Genomic DNA, 17286 nt, shown 5'->3' with positions numbered 1-17286 from the left:
CATATTTAATTGAATGTACAGCAGGAATCTTATTTATAAGTGACATTTCAAATATGCCTGCTCTCCTGAACTCAGCATTACCTTGTATTGTTGTGGTGATGGTTTGGCTTTTAGAGCACAGAAGAATACAATAAATGGAAGTTTTACAACAGCCCGAACATCCTGGAGGTCCTGGAGGAATTCCCCTCTGCTGAGATCTCCACAGCTTTCCTGCTGACTCAGCTGCCATTTCTGAAGCCCAGGTACTATTCTGTCAGCTCATCCTGTGACATGACAGCCAGAGAGATTCATCTGACAGTTGCAGTTGTAAACTACAGGACAAGAGGTAATGAGCTGTTGTTTTCATCTCTCTCTTAATTAAATGATATTTAGGCTACGTTATGGTTCAGGGAAAAAAACTTTCTGCCATGCAGCACGAAGCATATCTGTAATAAAAAATTTGTGTTGTCATACCTACAGAATAGTACCTGCAGGGCAGGTCTCCATACTGGGCCAAGATTTGCTAAAATCCTGGACCATCATCAGTGTATCCATCTTTTATAAATCATTACTAGACATACATTTATGCTAAAATTTTAAGTATAAACTGCTTTTTTAAGAACAGAAGGCTTTTCGGTGCTGACAGGTGTTCTGCCTTGCTCTGCTTTTAGATGGCAAAGGGCCTTTGCACCATGGAGTCTGCAGCACATGGCTGAACACAATAGAGCTCAATGAAACTGTTCCCTGCTTCATCCGCAGGTAAAGGAAATTAAACAACCCAAATAAGAGCAGTTCTTAGTTCAGCTTCTTCAGTGGTTTTTCCTTGGCTCGATATTTTCAAGTGACTGGTGAGCTGAAGCTGGAACTTCAACTGGGTCTGAGAAGAGAGGGAATTAACTCCCTGTCTTCCAGAGAAGAGATCTTTTACCATACCTTACATAGTAAAATAAAAATAGCATTTAGTAAAATAAACATAGTAAAATAAAATAGTATTTAGTAAAATCACAAATCATTAGAAAATTCTGAAGTAATTCTATTCCTCTGACCCCCATCCCCACTGTCAGCTTCTCCACTGCAGAGTAAGGAAAGGGGAGGGAACAAGGGGCACTCAGTTCAGCCCTATTTCAGACTGGGGACCTGGGCTGTGCTGCTCAGAGTCATTCAGGCAACTGAACGTGAATTTCAGTCAGAAACCTGTTACCTAATTAACATATTCTTGACTTTTAGTGCTAATGACTTCCACCTGCCGGAGGAGCCCGCCAGGCCCTGCATTCTGATCGGCTCGGGCACCGGGATCGCTCCCTTCAGGAGCTTCTGGCTGCAGCGCCTCTATGACCTGGAGCACAGAGGTACCAGGGGAGCTGGGGCAGGGCTGGCTCAGGGACACCCCCGCTGCTGCAGACAAGGGCTCTGCGGGCAGAGACACCCACAAATGTCAGCCAGGAGTCCCTGCAGGGACTGGCACTCCCGGGCTAATCGGGCACTGCACTGGCACAGCCAATCCACCCCCAGAGGCTGTCCCGTAGGCACAGCCTGGTGCCAGCCCCGTGTGTCAGCGAGTGCCCAGGTGCTCAGTCCCTGTCCAAATGCTTCCAGGGCTCAGGGGAGGGGACATGACGCTGCTGTTCGGCTGCCGGCAGCCAGACGTGGATCACATCTACAGAGAGGAAACTGAGGAAATGAAGAGGAAGGGAGTCCTGAGAGATGTCTACACAGCTTACTCTAGACTGCCTGGCCAAGACAAAGTAAGGCTGGTTCCTTTGTTCTTTAAGGGTTAACTCCTCCAGAATCATCCCTCGAGATCTGGGCTCTGTTCTTTAAAAAATCGTAGCATTTTGCTTCAGTTTATTGTGAGCAGGTTTGAGCTCCTTCAAATGAAGGAAAATTTCCCTGTGCACTCGAGCACAAGCAAGCTGTGCTATAAGTTGCTATAAATGTGCTATAAACCCCTTACTGCCATACAGAGGCACGTCCAGTGCAAACTGCCTTTGAAACTAGAACTGGGACATTTTCAGAAACCTTGTATTTTGCGAGATTTGATTAGCCCATGAGTTAGAAATGAGTTGGCTCTGGTCATTTGTCCCCATTTCAATGACACAGTAACCATGGAAATTAATTTTGCACAGAAGAATCTTGACAAAACAATAGCACAGAAGTTACCCTCTTCTTAGCTCTCCTGGCAGTTAGGAGAGTTTGGCAGACAGAAGGGTTTTTGTCTGTGCGAGTTTGATCAAGAGACAGGCCCAGCTTCCACCTCTGGGGCTTGTAAAGGGCAGCCTGAAGACATTTTTCACTTTTGCTGTGGTGCAGGACAGAGCTGGAACAGACGGGGCACTCAGAGCCTCAGTGCACAGCCCCACGGTGGATTCAGAAGAGCCAACAACCAAAGCAGCATTTCAGAAAGCTGTTTTTTGTGTTTCCCAGGTGTATGTGCAGGACATCCTGCAGAGGCAGCTGGAGGCCCGCGTGTGCGAGGTGCTGCAGGTGCAGCAGGGCCACATCTACGTGTGCGGGGACGTGCGCATGGCGCGGGACGTGGCGCGGGCGCTGCAGGCGCTGCTCGCCCGGGCCCTGCGCCTCAGCCAGCAGCAGGCAAACGAGTACTTCCAGCAGCTCAAGGTAGCTCTCTCTCATCGCGGGCCACTCCCTCCAGCACAGGGGGCTGCAGAGCCAGGCTCGGCTCCTGTGGCTGCCGCGCAGGACAGAGCTCTGAGCAGCGGCTTGGTCCCCCGGCACTGCCAGCACAGCTCCTGCTCGGCCGGGGCAACAGAAGGGCTGCCCCGCCCCGCCCCGCCCCGCCCCGCCCCGCCCCGCCCCGCCCCGCCCCGCCCCGCCCCGCCCCGCCCCGCCCCGCCCCGCCCTGCCCCGCCCCGCCCCGCCCCGCCCCGCCCCGCCCCGCCCCGCCCCGCCCCGCCCTGCCCTGCCCTGCCCTGCCCTGCCCTGCCCTGCCACGCGGGGATCCTGGGGATCTGCTTTGCGAGGTGTTGGGAACATCGGGAGCTTGAGGTTTTATTGTATCCAGAGAGGACAAGTGAGTTCAGGAATTTCATGGGTCCATCACTAAGGACCCAGTGCCTGGGACTACTGCTTTTTAAGACCCTCTTGTTATCAGAACTCACCCTGGTGCGTTTGTCCCTGGGGTTCAGGGAGCTCCTTTTCACTGGCAGTAACAAAAGTCCACAGTCACAGAACCAGTGCTACAAATGCAAAAGGCCTTTGATTTACTGAACAAATGGATAAGGAGTAGCTGGCAGCATTTCATTCATCTCTTGGGTGTCCTTTCTTTTTGCAGAGCCAAAAGCGATACCATGAAGATATATTTGGGGCTGTGTTCCCACATGAAGTCAAAAGAGCTTTGCAACCCAGCAGCTGAAGACCAAATCCACTTGTGTTTTAGACAACATTTGCACATTTGTTGTTATTTTCAAAAAACAAAGAGTCAAATCCTCCTTCTTATACTTGTTCAATCATGAATGTGTATAGGATTGTAGGATTTCACTCTTAAACCTCAGTCTTAATTAAGTAAAATATTAAATTTAACTTCCGTTGCTATTTATTCTGACATGCTTTTAATACATTATCTTAATAGTGAAGGTGCAAATTATTTTTTAATACCATCTATGCTAGTATAAATCTGGTGGTTTTTGTACATACAAGGAAAATGTAGAGTTTTGTACTAAGTTAACTAGGGCTGAAATCTTTTTTTAAAATGTACTGTTAATCTTTGTGGCCTTATTTATATCAGATTGGTTTACTTGCATATTATCTTCACTTGAAAGCAAGTGAATGGATGGTTATGTTGCTGGGAGCTGTCTGGCCAGGTGCTTGGATCTGGAGCAATGTTTGCAAATGGGATAATAATGTACTGGTCCCCAAGTGGCAACACCTGCTGCATCCACCTCAGATGTATCTGCTCAGCAGGTAGCAGTGGTGAATTCTGCTTTGTGGGACTCAGGTACATGAACCTCAGCTGTTGTTACAGAGCTTGTAGCAGGAAGGTTCTAAAAATTCAAAAGCACTTTGTACATTTGAATTCTATGCTCCGGTTTACTTGATTTGTTTGTAATAAAATCTGCCTTTATACTGAGACAAAGTGTGTGGATCAGTGAACCTCTTCTTGCTCTTGGCTCCAGCCTGCAAAGGCAGAGGTAACTAAGCCAGCTCTCAGGTTGTCCTGAGGGGTGGGTTTGTGCTCCCTCCTCCCTGAGCTGAGGACATCTCCAGGAGTTACAGTCTGTCTATGATCAGTTTTGCCTTTTTGTTATTGCCAGGCAAGTGTGAGTTTGCACCAGGGAGTGAGACTGGCTCGAAACTGCCCTCATTGTGTTGGGACTTGGGCTCTTTCTAGGCCTTGCAGTTACAGCAGAACTAGTTCCTTCTCTGAAATTACCAAGGCTATATGAGCATATTAAAAAAGCTTAAGGTGATATTTTCCCATCATCCTGTGTCTCCAGGAGCTGGAATCTGATGAAGGCAGAGTTGAGACTCAAAAGTCAGCAGTGCCATGTGTGGACAGTGTGTTTTACACATGCTTCAGGACAACCTTAGCCACAGGAACTGGAACTGGCTGGGTTACTGAGGTGCTTGTGCATCTGGCTGGGTTGGGACTGGACTGGGAGTTACAGATTAACACTTTCTGAGCAATTAGTGGCTTATTTCATTGACACTTAAGCCGAATTTATATGGCTTTAAGGGAATCCAACATCCAGAACAGGCTGTGTGCCTGAGCACTGAGGTGCAAACAGACCTTGCTCTTAGCCTGGTTCTGTACCTGGTTTTGGGTGCTGGTAAAGCTTAGTGCTGGGCTGAACTGGGGCAACTGGGAGGGTCCTGGGCTGGCAGCTCAGGCACACTGCTGGCAGCGGGTGCATCCCTGAGCTTTGGGGAGCAGTCTCACATTGGAATATACTTTGAGCCTGATTTTCATAACATTATTAACTGAAGAAAAAAGCAATGGAACGTGAAGGTGACAGAAGGTCAGGCCCTGCATCGGGGAAATGCAGGAAACCTGGGGGCTGTTGGAGCCAGGCAGGGGTGGGGGGATGAGGGATGCTCAAGGCTCACAAGGAACCCCTGGGGCTCACAAGGGACAGCAAAGGGCTGTGGGGCAGGGCCTGGTAGCTGCTGCTTGTACTGGGGTGATGTGCAAGGCTGCTGAGCTCTTGGCCTTGGAGACAGTGAGGACAGGTAGGTGAAAGGCTTTTTCTTCTCCTTGGTGTAATACTGTGTTGTATTGGCCATGTGCAGAGGGGTTCTGCCTGCCCCAGTAACCCACTGGGAGCCAGGGCTGGAGCTGCTGCTTTGTCTGGGAGGAGCAGGCTGATCTCTGAGGATGAAGCCAGATATGGTGTATCCAGCTCTCCTAGATCCTGTTCCAGTCAGTTAATTTGTAGCCTGAGCTGTGCTTTGTGAGTTATTTGGTGCCTCCTCTGAGTGAATCCACATTTCTGTGGCTGCTCTGGGATGTTTTGCTGTTGAGCACCCAGCTGGGCTGGTGAAATGTCCCTGTCTGGTGGGGGGGGTTTAGATGCTGCTGAGTGTTGTGGTGCAGCTGGCTGGGGCTGGAAGTGCTCCCTTTGTGCTTTGTCTCCGGTGGGATGTGTGTGCTGCCTGCTCCTGTTCGTGTTTGCTGCGGCTCTCCCAGGGCAGAGGGACCCCAGTGTTGGTGCCTCGGGCAGCCCAGGGAAGTTCTGGGGTACAACTCTGGGCAGGGGAACATCAAACTGCTCCAGTCACAGCTGGGGCAGAGCCTTTGTGCTTTGGGGACTAGAATTTGTGTGGTTGGTTTGTTATATCAAACACTTCTGCCCTTCCAGTATAATTGAGAATTATATTTGTTATTTCTTATTCTTTATGAAAGACAACAAAGCTCAGCTTATCTTAACTTTTTTATTGTTTGCGTGTGAGATGTAGATAAGATGGATGAGATGTAAAACTTTGCTTTTATGATGCTGGTTCCCGGCAGGACAGCACAAAGCTGCCGTTATTCCCAGCACAAAGCTGCTGGCAGCAGCAAAACCTTCCTGGGATTAATTAACGCCCCATAATGGCACTCCCAGAGTGGAGAGCAGGGTCTGTCTGTGGAGCTCTGACCCACTCTGCAGGTGGGAGGTGGTGGCAGGACCTTGTGCAAAGGATGGAGAATTCGCTGGGAGTCCCGGAACGGCCCCAAGTGCCCCACTGGGGAGGGAAGCAGCTTCTTAAACAGCTCAGTGCTTCGAGAAAACTCCATGGTGGCTTCATTACCCACCTCATAACGGGACTCGTCAGATCCAGGAGGGAAAACTTTGTCAATGGCAATGGACTTGTGCAGGGGGAGATCACCTGGTGTCCCACAGGGGAAGGGCAGGGGGCAGAGGGGGTGGAGGAGCTGCTGTGCTCGGGGTCTGTGGCTACCAGTCAGTGGGAGAGGAAAGTCAAACCAGGACTCAGTAACACCTGCTTTATCTGCACCAAAGATTTATTTACTGAAAAGATTCCTACATATCCAGAATTCCAGTAGCATAGAGTGCATTTTTTTTTCCTGGTTGAATAAACTAATACAGAAACTGATATTAATTCTAACAATTTGTAATTAATTTAATAGCAATTCTGGAAGACACTCAGTTCATAGAAAATATAAAAAAAAATTTATACTGTACAAAGTTTACATCACATTTGAAAAGAAAACGTGTCCATGTTCACCATGTTACGACCATTTACATTCACTACTGACACGTGGCTCCTGTAGCAGCATTGCACAGCATTGTCACATTGACAGCTCCACCAGGACGTGTGACACAAACACGGGCCAGGGCTGTCGCTTGGTGTGCGGGACTGGGACAGCTTGATGCCCCCACAGCTCTGCCCCAGAGCCCCAGAGCTGACCAGAGCTAAAAGGAGCCCGCACTGGGGCAGAGGAGGAGCTTTGAGGCTGTCCCAGCAGCAGCCAGGTCAGGCTGGATCCCCATGTTCCCGTTAGGGGGAGGCTGTGAAAGAGCCGGGACCAGAGCAGGCCCGTGGGCACATCCCCGTGCTCGGGGCTGCACAGCCAGGGCCTGACCTGCCCCGCAGGAACAGAAGGGCACCGTCTGGGGCTGCAAGGAGCCAGGGCCTGTGCACAGCCGGGCCTCTGGTCCCACACGGGACCTGCTGCCTGTCCCAGCTCTCAGGGCCTGCTTAATGCACCCCAAAACTGTGCGAGGAGCACCCCGAGGCCGCTGCTGCCCTCGACATAGACTGAGCCAAGGCCGGTCTGCAGCCGGCAGCGGCTCCTGCCCTGCCCTCCCTAAGGCAGGAAGCTCACGCAGGGCTCCAGCTGAGGGGCAGCACCTTTTTTTCCCTGCTTTGGGTTTGTGTTGTGCTGCTCTTAATTAAGCAGCACTTGGGGGAAAACAGCTTCTGCTTCAGGCTGCTGACACACCGTTAGTGAGAACAGCAGAGCCTGAGGGGGACGGGATCAGGACAGCTCTGCAGCGCCTGGCCATGCCAAACTCATTTCTCTTTTAGATCTGAGACACATTTAAAAAGTCTTTATCAGCACTTTTAAGAAGCTACAACTGACTTGCACACAGGACTGAGGCTCTCTGCCCAACAGAACTCATGTTTTGTGCTGCTTAGCACCAGGCAGCCAAACTGAGGGCTGGTGCTTTGCCTGCTCACAGAGGATCTGGGAGCTCCCCCCCTGAGCCTCGGGGATGATGGTGGGGAAAGGGGAGCCTCTGCTAGCAGGGCCTGCAATTGATCTCCAAGGGGGATGATGCACCTGTCACCTCAGTGTGGTCACTGGCTGTCCCCTCCACACCGCACTGGAGGAAGGGATGGGTTTTAGCTTTAAAACTAACCTCTGAAACAAGTTTGAGCTGTGGTCAGGCAGAACCTCCAGGCCCAGATATTGCCCTCTTGGTTACAAGATTTTCTTCCTCAAAGCAACTGCTTTAGTCCTAAGTTTCTCAAACAACTTGCAAGCTGAAATGTGGCCGGCCAGTTGCAGGCAGTGGGAACACTCTGTGTGTGTGTGCAGGGGCTCTGAAGCTCTGTGTATCAAGGCCTCAGTTAATGCATTATTTAGGGACAGCTCTTCCCTTGTCCTGTCACTCTTGCCTTTCCCCACACTCAGAATTGTGCCTGAACTTCAAAAGAAGAATTTGTTCCCTGTGCAAAGCTGCAACAAGTCATGAGTTTATTTTTTAAGGCCAGCAATTCTTAATTCTGGGATTGTATGAGAAGGAGCAGGTTGTAGCGTGAGTTCTGTGGAGAAGAGCACTTGAGTCATTACCTGGGAGCCAGACACCACCTGCAGCAGCTCTGTTCTGGTGGAGCTGAATTCAGGGTGGTGCAGAGCTGGAGCAGCCCTGCTGAATCAATGAGTGGTCTGGGCAAGCCCCAGTGCAGCAGGCTGGGCTCTACCTGCAGGAGAGAAGTGACCTCTGGAAGGCAAAGAGCTCGCAGAAGCCACATCACTGCGGTGCCGCTGCTGGGGCCCTGCTCTGAAGGCAGAGAGTGGCTCCTACTGACCATGGACACAAGGAGGAACCAGGAATAGCTCTTCTCTTTTTCAGCAGTATTTGAGAATGGCTGTAGTTCAACTCGATTCACTGTTTATTATGTTTAAAAAAATATAGTTCACACAAAAGTATCATGTAAACATTGTTTAAATAACTGCTGGTGCTCAGGCAGGACACGGGGCTGAGCTGATGGTCTTCAGCGGGGCTGCACCAGCCTCGGCGTGGAGGAGCCAGGGAGGGTTTCTGGTGCTGTGTGGGAGCAGGCAGCCAGCACGGGCACAATGACACCGGGCTAGAGCTTTGGGTTACTCGGTTCCAGGATTCCCAAGCCCAATCTTTCAAAACGGAGGACAACTTTGCTACTGTTAATGCTGCGAAGAGTGGGGAGGGAGAGGAGAAGGGAGGGGGAAACAGTTACTGATGATTCATCTCAGAAAGCTACCACCCTGCCACTGGAGCCAAAATGAGTTCGGTTCTGCTCTCGTATCACTCCAGATCACCCAAGAGATGTTCAAGTAATTCAGCTGCAAACACATGAAGTTTTTCAAGCAAACCCCATCAGTGGGAAGAAGCTGCGCAATCTGATTTGCCCAAGGGGAAGGAGCAGGAAGTTTTCCCAGGTCTCTACTGTGGATAGAAGCCTGACACTGGTTTTCAGTGGGCACTTGCTTCCCTTGAAGTGAAGGGAAAACTGAAAGAAAGGGGAGCTTTGACAAGGTACATGAATATGTAAAGAAACGCCAACAGAACACACCCAAACCCATTTGCTCCTCCCCAGGCTCTACAAACACATAAAGGTGTTTCTCTCCTTGCTCTCACACTGCTGGCAGAGCCAGAAGCACTTTCAGCTCAGAGCTTTCCTGAGCAGGCTCAGGGAATGGATGTGGGAGCTTGTCCCCAGACAGCAGAAACCCCCTTGGTGTGTGTTGTCCTCTGTCCCTGTCCTCTCCCCTCCAAACCAGTGAAAAAAGACCTTTTCTAGAAGGCACATGTTTGCTGTGCTAGCTGTGACTGCCAAGGCCCAACACTGAGTCCTGATCAGGGATGTAAACAGAAGCAAACTTTAACACTGCAAGCACTGCATCTGCACGGGGAGGAACTGAAGGTGCTTTCGCTTTCCTCCTCTTTTACTCGGCCTTGGAGCTGGTCCCTGCTGACCCACGTGGGCCTGCTCTGGACACTGCCCTGGCCTGGTTCTCAGCAGGCAAAGGACCCGCAGCTGCTCCAAGGTGAGCAAGGACCATCCTTCTTTCCACTCAAGAACTGGCCTGACAAAAGTGACCCTGGCTCCAGTGCTGGCTCTGGGCCTGAGGGAGAGCCTGACCTCAGCTCCTGCTGCTTTGCAAGCGCTGTGCCCATGTCCCTGTCACCTGCAGCCACAGAGCTCCAGCAGTAAGGCCACCGCCCCAGAGGGGCTCGGGGGCCTCGCGGGACTCGCATGAGGCGCAGCAGTTTGGGGACAGCCCTGAGCTGTGGGCAGGACACCCGGCCCTGCCTGGGGTGTGCACCTGGTCAGTCAGAGCAGGTCCCTGCGCCCTTGCCAGGAGGAGCCACAGCTGCTGGAGTGCTCCAGAGGCAGAGGAGGCCGGTGTTAGGTGGGAAGATCTCGCAGACAGGAGTGGTTATTGAAGCTACAGCCCACACCAAGCAAAAGGCAGAGAGAACTCAGATAAAGTGTTGATTATGTCCATGGGTTAATTTCGTGGTTTGTTTTTGCTTTTTTAATGGAAGGTGATTGTCCAAGTTGCCGGTTAGGATACGACACATGGAAGCATGCAAGGTGGAGCCCGTTATTGCACCAGTAGCTACAACCTACAAAGAAATATGGGAGGGGAGGGAAAAAGACACCATGAGAGTTAGTTTTCAGTTATTTACAGCAAGCCCTTGAGAACTACACACTGTACAAGCTTTGACCAGGCTGCGGCAGGGGTTAGTGCAGTGTGTGAAAGGATCTGGGTGAGGTGGGAGGGAGCTCCACTGCTCAGTGTATGTTCTTTGTGTGAGGGTGAGGCCAGGGTCTGGGGGAAGCTTTCTGCAGTTTAAAGCTGTTGGACATCACTGGTGTGTCAGGGATCCAGTACATTTAAATGGGGAGGAAATGGCACAGGAGAAGTGGCAAAGTTTTCAACCAAAACTCCAAAGCCTCCAACATCCAGCAGAGACCAAACTGCCATGACAGTTCCTGTTTTAGGGGTTTGGGTGGTTCTGATCAGGTGTTGCAGGAAGAGGGTGAAGGATTATAGGAAGGGAAGGGGTGGGTTAAACATCGGAACAAAGAGAAAGTAAATATGAGCAGTTCACAAGATGAAAAGAAACACTGAGCCAAGGACATGGTGAAAGGACACTGGACACAGATGTGTCTGTGGCCTCAAACCCATCCAGTCTGAACCACATCAGAGGGAAACAGTGGCCTGTGCTTGGGTCCTTCCCTTCCTCAGGCAGTACCTGCCATTACCATCACTTTGGGCCCTTCCTAATGCTGTTGTGGATGTTCTCTGACACCAAACAGGGGGATCAGTCAGCTGCTGGAGGGAGGTGAATATGCTGAAGTAGGAAATGAACTGAGGCTCGTGGCTTAGTCACATCATTTCCCAGGAACTAAAGAAGCAGAGGAGCAGTGCTCCCACCCTGTCAGGTCTCACAGCCCCAGGAAAGCAAATAAAGCTCAGACACTATCAGTTAGCAAATTGCTTGGCATCAGTGCTGTGACCAGCAGCAGGTACTCACTCAGCAGACTTCCAGAAGTGCCCTGGGTGGGAGAGCCGGCGGTTCAGTTTTGGCAGTTTTTCAAGCATTTCCATGAGGACAGTGAAGCTGGGCCTCTCGCTGAGGTCAAAGGCCCAGCAGGCTGAGAGGATTTCCTGCAGAGGACAGTGGTGGCTCATTATCTCAGCTCATGGATCAACTGTGCAGACCAGAAAACTGTCTGAGCACTGGGATGTGTGTGAGCCCAGGCAGATACTGCTCACAGAGGGCCTGAACACTGTCAGAATTCGAGTGTCCCGTGCTGTGGATGTTCTTTTCTGCACCACAGTTATGGGCACAGGCTTAACCTGATCTTCCACTCTCATCTGTCCTCTTTCCTGCCCTTTCTCTTTTGAGTTATAATAAATCTCTTGAAGCAGCCCCCTCTCTCCCTGACAAACAGCTGTATGAGGGACTCCTGCAGCTGAGGTACTTACATTGACTTCTTTGCCCAGGCTGACAGTAGCAAGGACTTGTCTCACTCCCTCACCACTGCCGATCTGCCAGATGAGAGCCTCTGCAGGCTGGGTCTTGAAGGGCCATTCCCGTGCCTGGAGCTCGTACCACACGGTCCTGCAATGCCAACAGACATGTCAGGCTTCTGCCTGCTCCTGAGAGGGAAAATACCCAGTGCTGGCACTGTTGCAGCTGCTTCAGCAGAGCTCTGGGAGGTGCCTAAGGCTGTGCAGCAAGCCCCTTCCACCCACGACTTTTGGAATAGGTGAGGAAAATGTGTCCCTGCTGAAATCCTGAGTCTGAGAGAAAGGGAGCCCTGACTGGAAGGCTCAGGTCAGTAGCCAGTCTCAGTTAGCAAGCCCTCATGGTACTCCTGGGTGTTCCTTTCTTACCCAAAGGCATAGATATCTGCAGCTTTGGAGAAAGGCAGCTTGTCTTCATCTTTCCCTGGGGCCATCTCACGGACAATCTCGGGAGCCAGGTAGCACAGCCAGTCATGAGGCAGCTTCAGTTCATTCTCCCTCCTGAATCCAAAAGAAAGAAGCAGGATGAAAACATTGGTGTGGAGGCCGTATCTGTGCTGCACCTGATGCTTCAGCTTTATTTACTCCAATGTATTTGCTAATGTTTTCATTTCATAATTTCATAATTTCATTTCATAATGTTTTTCATTTTCTTGCCATGTTAACAAACAGGCACATGTCAGCTTGATTCTCACAGCTCCTTCCTGGGCTTGTTTGTTCTGGGCTCTGAGTCTTAATCCAAGCTCTCTAGCTGTGCTACTGCAACTGTAGGAAGAACTCTGCTCGAAAGGAAAACAGTGCAAACAGGCACAATGCGAACTGAGTGTGTACTAAACGAATGGACACTTCCCATGCACTGCAGGAAGCGTTTCCCTATTTGACCATTTGTCATTCTAGAGGTCATTCAAGCACTGAAACCTCCACTTACCTTCCTTCCTGAACCACACCCGAAATTCCAAATAATCCAAAGTCGGTGATCACAACTTTCCCATTGTCATAGAAGACATTTTTTGACTTCAGATCCTTATGTACAATCCCCTTTGCGTGGAGGTACCCCATGCCCTGGGAAACACAGCAGAGATGGAAATGTTTTTGGGTTTTTATAATTTCCAAGCACGGTCTACTTTCTAACACATTTCCTCTCCTAACTCCAGTGTCAAGGATTAGTTGTAACTAGGGGAGAGCCCCTGTGGGACTTGTGCAGGAAGGTGTGGCGAAAGGCTGAGGGAGCAGCTCCCAGTCCCGTGTGCAGCTCTGAGCTATGGCTGAGGCCCCACCCAGTGGTTCCCTTGGCATAATGAGCCCTTACCTTAATTATCTCCTGTGCTATCTGCCTGGTTTTGTTGATGTCCAGGGAGATCTTGGGGTCCCTCACAAAGGAGTGCAGCGTCCTTCCTTTGCAGAAGCTACAGAAAATGTTTACATAGGAGAACAGTATTAGCTAGCTCTACAGCACAAATCTAGTAGAACTGATAGAAAGATCTCTCTCCTTACCTGGTAATGATTGCTAAGTGAGGGGGGTTCATGCAGGCTCCCATGAACAGCACCACGTTCTCATGCCGGGTCTGCCTGTAGTTCATCACCTCCTTCTTGAAGAGCTTGAGATGATCCTGGTTGTTGCCATCAATCTCCAGCAGCCTGATGGCCACCTCCCCGTGCCACTTGCCCTTGTAGACCTTGCCCCAGCGGCCCTGGCCAATGGGGTCCCCCAGCTGGATCTGCTCAAAGGGGATGTCCCACTCCTGTAGGTACACGCTGGTCTGGCTGGGTTTGCGGTAGATCATCCCCTGCAGGTGCGGCCGCCGGTGGGGCAAATCTTCCACCTCATCCTCGTCATCCTCGGGCTCCGACTTACTCGCCTCTGGTTCCTCCACCTGTCCACAACAAGGGAAGGGAAAGCTGCGCTCAGAGTCCCTCCTGGGGGGAAGAGCAGCCCAGCAGCACAGGCTGCTACAGAGACCTCCAGGGCAAACCAGCAAACCCACCTGTGCGTCCCGTGTGCCTCCGCCCGTGCCCAGCTGCTGGGCAGCACTGCAACAAAAACAGGGAAAACAACGTTGGAGGTCACTGGGGAATGGGGGGCTGTGCTCCATTAGGGGAGCAGAAGAAGCCAATACAGGACCAGTCCTGACAGTTACAGGTCAGAGAAAAATAAAAGTCCTCCTCCATGTAAAAGAGAAGGACTCTAAGCTCACTTTGGCAAATAAAGGACAAAGACTTAGAAGTGATTCTTGATAATTAAGGAATTGATTTGGCAGTGGTGTGGCTCTGTTATTACACTGTGTTCCAGGAATAGATACTCCCATTCCTGCCCCTGAAACACCTGCAGTGAAGCAGCTGGCAATGCAGGCTGGAAGCTTTTCCATGCCCTGTACTTGGGATCCTCAAAGAGCTGTTTGCTTGCAGCTCTGCGTGCCTTGCCCTTTGAGTTACAAAACTTCAACTTCTGTTTCATCTGACCTTCAAACAACCAGGACTAGATATGAAAGGCTTGGACTCCTTAGTGTGCCATTTAGAGTTAAGTGTCATATTCAGCTTTATACAACTGGGAATACCAGCATTGCCCTCATTGATTAAAGTTACCCTGGGAATTCTCAGGTGTTAAATCCGCTTTTGGTCATAACACAGCACTTCTGGCTGACCTGAGGATCACCAGGTAAATTCTGTGCAAATTAAAGGATTTAAAACTCTACTTACTTAGTGTCTGCAGCAGTTTCTGGAAGCTGTGCTGTTTGTGCAGGACCGGGAATTTCTGGGGAAGTAGAAACAACTATGATACATCTTTTACACTTTAATCTCCTATGGAGTGCAAGTTTCAACACTGCAATAGCAAATAGGAATTACAAACTCAACCACAGACAAAGTGATTTTATACTTTTACTGTTTTAAAACTATGCTCATCTCTCCTATGCTTACATGAGGCTGAGCCCAGTCCTCTTTCATTTCCCCTACCTATCTGCAAAGTCCTTTTGGCCAGGCACAGAGCCATAAAAGTGAGTCTTTAGAAAGGAAGAACATGGATGTGGATAGAATCCCACAGCAAGAAACAAATGTTCTAGAGCTAAATATTCAAAGTTCCATCTTGATACATAAATCATATCACTACCTCAGATTAGGGGAGAGAGGCCTGCATACACACTGAGATAAGAGAAAGTCTGGATTGTTTTCGACAGGTTTTTTAAAGCAGAATGATTGTTCTTGGCAGCATGCAGAGGTTTACAAACAAGTTCTATTTTGGCAGTAGAAGTTGGTTAGTAGAATTAAAACAATCAACTCACCTGGGAAGATAAACTGTTGTCTATGCTGAAGGTAGTAGGCAGCTTTTTAATTAATTGGGGTTTTGTAAAAAAGGAACATAAAAAAAAATATACCAGGAGAAAAAAACAAAACAACACAAACAGGTTAGAGGATCATCAGTGACTGCCTCATGTGCATTCAATGAATTAGTCCCAGGTCACTGCTGGGAACAGATTAGTGGATTATCAGCCTGCTGGGGGGAATTTCAGCACATGCATTTTGGGAAGACCCTGACAGATGACAGGGATCAAACACAAGCTGTGCTACCTCTCAAACAGCCTGGTAGGTAAACACCACACTTGGATCCCCAGGGGCAGGAGCAAAGGGAGAGCCCAGGAATGTGCAAGGCAGGCCCACATGAGGTGTGATGTGATGTGCTCTCATGTCTCAGCTTCACAGAGGTGTCCCCACAGAGGCTGAAGATGATGAACCATCCGCCTGCTTTATTTTTTCAGTGAATCTGAGCACTTTGCCCCAATGCAAAGTAGCTGAAGTGGAATCCTTACACTGAACTGCCTCTGGTCCATTTTACCAGGCTCAAACAGCAATGTGAGTTCACAGGTCAGAAACTGATGCAAAATTCAGCAGTGTTGAAGGCCAGATGTAGCAGCTACTGAGCACCATGTGACTTCAGGTTGGAGGAATTACATTTATTCTCACTGTTTAGATCTTTGCCCTTGTCAGAGATTCTTGCCCCTCTCAGCTCTGGTTAAAGCTGCACACTGGGGTTCTCAATCCACAGGGCATGAAGGGTAAGCTCCTCTCCACCGGTCATGCTTGACAGTGGTTTAAAAATGGGCATTGATTGTGGGTTATATTTCGGAAGGGTCTGGTAAAGTAATTCATTCCAGTTCTCATTTTTACAGCCTGCTCCAGCAAGCACCTCCCTCCTGACTGAAAGCCCCTGGTGAGCACATGTTGCAGGCAGCATGCATTGTACAACACAAAGGGGAAAGGAGGAGAAAAAATAGCTTTTTCTTCAGTCCTTTTCCAAAAAGGAAAAGGAGAAACATTCCTCAATAATCTGTTTCCTGCAAAGGTATCTTGCTGATACCCTTTAAAAACTTGCAAGAAAGATGTTTTCATTTTATCAGACATCTTGTTTAAGGCACAACCACATATTCAGAAACCTACAACTCCCTATGAATTCCTGGTCTGCAGAGTCTCCTGCCAGAGAGTTTACCTGGGAAGTTAAACCGCCCATCCCTCTGGCCCATGGGGGATGGGTTCGGGGGCGGCGTCGCACTGGGAGGGTTGGAAGACTGGAAAGGTGCTGGAGAAGATGGAGTGGATGAAGTTGTAGAAGAAGGATTACTGCTGGAGTCCAGGTGGTTTATTGCTGGTGGATGCTCCTGCAAAGCAGGGAAAGACACTTGTGAGAAAACAATAAAGAGAAAGGAGGAGTTCCCCTCAGTGTCTACCGGACAAGAGGAAAGTTGTTCCCATGCTCAATCGTTTCACCTGGAGCTCTGCACAGCCCCTGTTTAACAGGGAGAAAAGGTCACATATCTAAGTCTTGCAAAGTGAAAGCTAAAGGTGCTGTTTTGGCTCCAACCAGTGAGATCCAGCCTCTCCCTACTGCAGCTCCCCAGCCACCTCCTACCTTTTTAGTTAGTGCTTTGGGGAGAGTTCCAAACTGGGGTTCTGTGGGTCTGTCTACTGGATTATTGATATCAGATGGGACAGACTCTGTTCTTCTTATTTTTGTTACTGGAAAACAGGTGGGAGAAGGGAGAAAAACAGCTTTAATGAGACTTTTTATTCTTTCCATACCATCAATTGCATTGTAATGCCAAAAATTTGTAGTAAATTACTTACTGGGAAGGAAGGATATTCTACAAGCAGGTGCCTCTTTAGTACATTTGTTGTGACATTTTAATCTGAAAGATAACCATTACATGTTAAATAGCAATTTGTTCTTTCCCAAAAAGAGGAAGCCTATCCTTAATTTGTAATTCTTATGCTAATCTCAGAGGGAGTTCTGGAATGCTCAGCCCCAGAGCAGCAAGCATTCGTATGGAGAATCCCATTGTGTCATTAGGCTAATGAAAGCCACACATGTATCTTAGCATCTGATTTATTTTTAATAGAGTTACTTTCACTGACTCTCAGCCAGCAACAGTGAAATAGTAAAATCTCAGTGCTCTGGACTAACAAACCTAAGAGAGAAGCAAAAATTAATATCCTGGCTGTTATTTAGGGATCCAGCTCCCACTACAAGATTTGCCCAGGATGAGGTAGAAAACTTGTGGCAGGGAAACAAATTTGGCTCATTCATGTGTCAGGCTGACAACCTCAAG

General features: G+C 49.4%; 2 protein-coding genes across 13 annotated transcripts in view; one reads left to right on the top strand and one right to left on the bottom strand.

Annotated features, from left to right (window-relative positions):
* Nucleotides 1-4072, top strand: part of NOS2 (nitric oxide synthase 2) — a 33651-nt gene extending 29579 nt beyond the window's left edge. For both annotated transcript variants that reach the window (XM_023939419.2, XM_086859506.1), the window contains 6 exons: nucleotides 115-325; nucleotides 651-738; nucleotides 1207-1328; nucleotides 1576-1724; nucleotides 2404-2598; nucleotides 3272-4072. In XM_023939419.2, coding sequence (XP_023795187.2) covers nucleotides 115-325; nucleotides 651-738; nucleotides 1207-1328; nucleotides 1576-1724; nucleotides 2404-2598; nucleotides 3272-3352 — 846 coding nt within the window. In that variant the 3' untranslated portion in view covers nucleotides 3353-4072. The remainder of the gene's footprint in view (nucleotides 1-114; nucleotides 326-650; nucleotides 739-1206; nucleotides 1329-1575; nucleotides 1725-2403; nucleotides 2599-3271) is intronic.
* A 2349-nt stretch (nucleotides 4073-6421) lies between these two features.
* Nucleotides 6422-17286, bottom strand: part of KSR1 (kinase suppressor of ras 1) — a 51101-nt gene continuing 40236 nt past the window's right edge. For 5 of the 11 annotated variants that reach the window (XM_086859356.1, XM_086859357.1, XM_086859350.1 and 2 more), the window contains 12 exons: nucleotides 16805-16866; nucleotides 16590-16696; nucleotides 16170-16338; nucleotides 14387-14441; nucleotides 13675-13720; nucleotides 13184-13563; nucleotides 12999-13095; nucleotides 12618-12751; nucleotides 12059-12190; nucleotides 11648-11783; nucleotides 11193-11326; nucleotides 6422-8836 (listed from right to left, as the gene is read on the bottom strand). In XM_086859356.1, the coding sequence (XP_086715482.1) occupies nucleotides 8758-8836; nucleotides 11193-11326; nucleotides 11648-11783; nucleotides 12059-12190; nucleotides 12618-12751; nucleotides 12999-13095; nucleotides 13184-13563; nucleotides 13675-13720; nucleotides 14387-14441; nucleotides 16170-16338; nucleotides 16590-16696; nucleotides 16805-16866 (1531 nt within the window). In that variant the 3' untranslated portion in view covers nucleotides 6422-8757. Of the gene's footprint in view, nucleotides 10278-11192; nucleotides 11327-11647; nucleotides 11784-12058; nucleotides 12191-12617; nucleotides 12752-12998; nucleotides 13096-13183; nucleotides 13564-13674; nucleotides 13721-14386; nucleotides 14442-14967; nucleotides 15010-16169; nucleotides 16339-16589; nucleotides 16697-16804; nucleotides 16867-17286 lie in introns of all 11 variants that reach the window. The other 6 variants (XM_086859354.1, XM_086859349.1, XM_086859360.1 and 3 more) reach the window with 2 other exon arrangements.

The sequence above is a fragment of the Cyanistes caeruleus genome, chromosome 21 (genome assembly GCF_971803275.1).
Source record: "Cyanistes caeruleus chromosome 21, bCyaCae1.hap1.1, whole genome shotgun sequence".
Lineage (NCBI taxonomy): Eukaryota > Metazoa > Chordata > Aves > Passeriformes > Paridae > Cyanistes > Cyanistes caeruleus.
This window is presented reverse-complemented; position numbering and strand designations above follow the sequence as displayed.